We start from the raw sequence: 5115 nt of genomic DNA on the forward strand, positions 1-5115 counted from the left end.
GCTTAGTCCTGGGGCATAATGAATGCTGGGTGTTAGCTTTTGTAATTTATAACAGGGAAACCCCTATGCATCCTGAGGCCCAGCCAGGACCTCACTTATTTCCCAGTGGCATTGTCACTCCTTCTTTGCTCCCCAACTGCTTGATCCCTGTCTTATTCACTTCTACAATATTATAATAACCCATTCATATATTCACATGACTATCTGCTTCATTAGCTCTCAAAGGCCATGAAGGGCAGAGACTGTGTTATTCTAAATCTTTGTACCTTCAGCACCAGAACACAGTATTTCCTCAATAAACACTTTCTAGGGAACTAATCTGGAGAAGGAAATGGCAACCCACTCCAGTGTTCTTGCCTGGAGAATCCCATGGACAGAGAAGCCTGGTAGGCTGCAGTCCATGGGGTCACACAGAGTCGGACACGACTGAAGCGACTTGGCAGCAGGGAACTAATCTAGCCCCACTGGGATGGATACCTGTGATTCCCAAACATGCTGTGGAGCTTTAGACCCTGTTCCTAAGCACATGCCTTTCCCAGCTCCTCTCCACCATCCACTTGATAAATCTATCCTTTTTTTTAGGGCAGAACTAGTAGAAGGTGCTAACCAAGGTAATGGTACAGGTGAACAGAAACCAGGAGAAACAGCTTTATTTGGACTGACAGTTGGAGAGTGGGAGGAGGGCCTGAGACAGCATACTGAGTGAGAGAAGAGAGATTAGTTTTCAAAATGGCAGTCAGGGCTCATCCACCAAATAGACTCGACCTGCCATCAGCCTTGCAGTGAGCACCACCAATAAGAGGCCTGCTGGGAAATGTTTATTTGCCACTGAATCACCCAAGCATGCTACAATTATAAGAAAGGTACAGATCGTTTTTCCTTTCCATAACTCAATGTCCACAGCATCTCCTCAATCATAAGTATTACAAAAGAAAGTAAAAAAAACAAAAATCACATTTTACAGATCTTAGACTTGTCTTTAGTATTTTAGCTCAAATCTTACCATCTTCAAAAAACAGTTCTATCAAACCCATCAGCTAAAAGTTCTATCCAAGCAGTGAGAAGATGGCTTTTGTTAGCCCGTGGCAATTCTTTTCCGATTTGTCCTAGCTAGTTAATGCTGAACAGCAGAATGAGGCTTAGATTGCAGGGGTGGGGGGAAGGGGTAGCAAGAGTTAATTTCCCCCAGTACAAGATGGCATCTGAAGCTTGATGGGAGAGCTGAACTGGAGAGACTTGAGGGAAGGGTCCAGGCCCTGTATTCAGTCAGAGTCACTGCTGGAAGAGGAGGAGGAGGAGGAGGAATGCTGCAAGGGGAAAGGCGAAAGGATACATCAGATCCAAATGACTTTTGTTACTTCGTGGGACATTCTTTGGTGCCTTATACCTCCACCCCAGTGCCCTCTGCTTTCTAAGGTCAGGAGTCTTCAACTCGACTGTCCCTTAAACAGCAAAAGCAAGGATTTCCTTCAGCAGTGAGCATACAGGAATGGATGAAACCATCCTAAATCATTGCACAGAATTTAACATACTGCATTTGGAGAAAGTTCCCAATTTTCTTTACCTGAGCCAAGGCCTAGGCAAGGAATAAATTATAGGCACTAGAGTAGAATTATACAAGGAAACAGCTGGTCCCTTATAGTATTTATTAGCTGCATGGACATTCCTAGTGGCTATGAGACTAAGAAAAGTGAGTAGAACCAGTAGCTGTGTGTGCATCTATTTCTACTTTTTCCTAAGTCCCAACTGGCAGAAAGTGAGGAAGGTGGGAGAGGAGGCTGGGAGAGTCCTAGTCAAGGTTCTTTACATGTATACTCCCATCAAAACTGTCATCAAAAACATTTTTGAGTGTCTCCATTCAAGCTCACTTTTCCTCCTCCTCAGTCTTCTACCAAAGATGAAGAACTAGAATTAGCATCCAAAGCCATAAGGCAAATAAATATTGGGCAGAAAAATGTAAATTAAGGCCTCCTCAAGATCAGGGTTGGTTCACTCCTTCCAGAGTTTTCCTGAGAGCTACTTTTACTCTTGCTAATGAACAATCCTCTGGAGTGAAGATATTTAGCCTTGCGGCTGAGCATGAAACTCAGGTTTTATTAGAGGCTGAGAGTCACTGACTGCTCTCTAACTCAGTTTCCCTACTGAACAGTAGGACAATGGGGCCCATGTAACTAACACAACACCCTGAGAACACTGAAGGAGAAAAAGAAACTCCAGGACCTAGGGCCAAATTATTACAAATTAATCATTATATAAGACATTGCTTTGTCAAAGGACTGACTCTATTACTTGATGTTTGACCACCTCAGTGGGTGTCTCCAACTTGCTAAAACAAGCATGGGGTGCGGGTGGGGTGGGGAGTTCTAGGAAGAGAAAGGCAAACTAGAAAGACTTTTGATGCTGACATCCATTCTGTGGCTCAGCCTAGCACCTCCCAGATAGAAGGCCTAATAAGCCTAATAAAATTTTTAGGCTTATCAGATTCTTCCCAGTGGGAATCCTTTACACAGTTACTGTCCCACATCCTCAGACTTCAAACCTCCATTCCTTGCCCTCCCCTGCCTCCTTAGTGCCTTTGAAGGGGCACCCCTTCCCAGCCAGGCTCCAGGGGCACTTACCTTGCCATGCTTATGGTGTTTCTGCTTCTTTTTATGAGCTTTCTTCATTTTCTTGTGCACCTTCTTGTCAATCACTATTCCTGGTCCCACTATACCAGGAACCAATGGATTCACAGGACACATGCCAGGGCCAGGTGGTGGGTATGGAGGCGGGTAGGGACCTGAGGGCTGGCATCCTGGATATCCTGGCTGTGGCACAGGATGACAGGGCCCACCAGGGGGAAAGGCTGGATTCCCCTGGGGTGCTCCTGGGGGAGTGGGAAAGGGGCCTGGAGGAAAGGGAGGGTTGGCAGGTGGTGGATGGGCAGGATTGCAACCTCCAGGATACCCAGCGTTAGGGGGGTGTGGATATGGTCCTGGCTGCCCTGGCGGAAGAAACAAAGAATAAATTACGATTACAACTGCCCAGAGCCTCTGACAACAAACAACAACAAAAAGAATCACTCAGTAGTTAAGGGCAAATGGGAAGGTGAGGAAAGAGAATGAAGGGAAGGGGAGGCAAACTTAACAGAAGAGAGAGAAAAGGGAAGGGCCCTGGCAGGGCAGGGGAGAAATGGAGACAGTGAACTCTAGGGAAAGACGAGAAGATGGGTCAGCGACTAAGGACTTTGCTTTTGCGGGTTAATGGAGAGGAGGAGGAGAAACTGACGCAGAAACCCCCTGTTGTGGCCCATCTGAAAAGGGGTTGGGGCAAGAGAAGCGATCCCCCAAACACCTACCGGCATTGGGATTCCACATGTTCAGATGTTTCCTTCAGCCTGAGGAGAAAGAAATGAAGGCAAACAGCTGATGGCCCACAAGTGGGTGGGGGTTTTAGAGACCAAGCCCCAGGCCCAACTCCAACGACTTCGGCTCCACTCTATGCAGTCCCTTAGAGAACTTCCACGACCTCCACGGAAGAAATGTTTCTTTCCACACATTCTTTCGCCTCCAATACCTAATTCTATCCCTAGTTCCCTAGCCACAGGAACCTAGCTCCCAGAGCCCCTCCACCTTCCACTAGTTCTGGCCACGGCAGGAGGCTTCTAACTCCTCTCTCCTGTCGGGAGAGAGGCTGAGTCCGCCAATCTCCCTAAACCTAAACTCCCTATAAACTCATCTGCCTTTCCATGACCGAGTCCGGAAGACTTTAACCACCCAGAGGCTGCGCAAAGACCTTAAACACTTTACCGCTCCCGGCGGAGAGAGACGGGGGACAAGACCCCCACCTCAGGCTAAGAGAAGGACCTGACTTGAGGCGAAAGGAGTTGCTTACATAGTAGACACACCCCCTCCCCCCCGCCATTCAAAAGGGCAAATAAAGATCCTGACTCCCAGCTGCGAAGGGACTCCTCACCCAGGAATGGAGAAAGAAGGAGACTGGGGTTTCTAGATGTCCGGTCACCCTTAGACCACTGCCTGGGCGGACTTGTCCTTCTTAGCCTCTACTCACTTCCTGGTAACCCTCCCACCGTAGGCTTCAGCATCCGCCCCTGCTACCGTCTAATTGGTAATATGTGTTCATTCTGCGTTAGGATTGGAGAACGTACTCGTCAATCACTCCATTCCCTTTCTAGGCTAGAAGGCAAAAGTGGCAGTAGGGGCGGAGCCAAGGGCTTCAGGGAGAGGCGGGTGCAAAAGGGCAGCCGGAAATCCCCGTGGGCGGGGCTCAGAGAAACAAGCTAGGAGAGGGCTGGGCAGTTTCAGGGCGAGGTCCCCAAGTGCCTAGAGGAAATTCGACCCTTGACTTCTGAGCTGTTCGTCTAGGGGGTGCCACACCCTTCCAATATGAATTTACGTTCAAGTTATGAACTTTCGAAGATGAGAATGTGCGTGTGTTCACGTGTCCAATTAGGTAAGTTGGTTCACGCGTCTGGCGTACATTGTCACATGCAGCTTGCCCTCTGTCTCCTATTGCTGACGAATCCCTCCGCTCTACCCTCGGCCACCTCTTCTCCCTCCTCCAGTCAGTAATTTTTCTTCCCTGTTCTGGTGATGCCAGCTCCTGTATGTCAGCTGCTGTACTATTGTATGCCAGCTACTACCACTACTGTATGCCAGCTGTACTGTACTACTATAATTTTCAAGGTACTTTAAGATTAAATTTATTTTCCTTATTTTTTGTATGTATTATTTGTGTGAAAAGTATTATAAACCTATTACAGTACAGAGACATCACTCTGCTGACTCAGGTCCCATATGGTCAAAGCTATGGTTTTTCCAATAGTCATGTATGGATGTGAGAGTTGGACCATAAAGAAGGCTGAAGAATTGATGTTTTCCAGTTGTGGTCCTAGAGAAGACTCTTGAGAGTCCCTTGGACTGCAAAGAGATCAAACCAGTCAATCCTACAGGAAATCAACCTTGAATATTCATTGAAAGGACTGATGCTGAAGCTGAAATACTGTGGCCACCTGATGCGAAGAGCCGACTCATTGGAAGACACCCTGATGCTGGGAAGGATGGAAGGCAGGAGGAGAAGGGGATGACAGAGGACAAGATGTTGGATGGCATCACC

At 47.6% G+C, this 5115-nt stretch overlaps 1 protein-coding gene across 1 annotated transcript; it reads right to left on the reverse strand.

Moving 5' to 3' along the window:
• Nucleotides 1-802: 802 nt before the first annotated feature.
• On the reverse strand, nt 803-4072 carry PRR13 (proline rich 13). The gene is made up of 4 exons (XM_061415919.1): nt 3955-4072; nt 3338-3376; nt 2619-2983; nt 803-1307 (listed from the first exon to the last, which is right to left on the reverse strand). The coding sequence occupies exons 2-4, from the start codon at nt 3354-3356 to the stop codon at nt 1263-1265; spliced, it is 429 nt and encodes a 142-aa protein (XP_061271903.1). The 5' UTR covers nt 3357-3376; nt 3955-4072; the 3' UTR covers nt 803-1262.
• Between the last annotated feature and the right edge of the window lie 1043 nt (nt 4073-5115).

Source organism: Bos javanicus, chromosome 5 (genome assembly GCF_032452875.1).
Source record: "Bos javanicus breed banteng chromosome 5, ARS-OSU_banteng_1.0, whole genome shotgun sequence".
Classification (NCBI taxonomy): domain Eukaryota; kingdom Metazoa; phylum Chordata; class Mammalia; order Artiodactyla; family Bovidae; genus Bos; species Bos javanicus.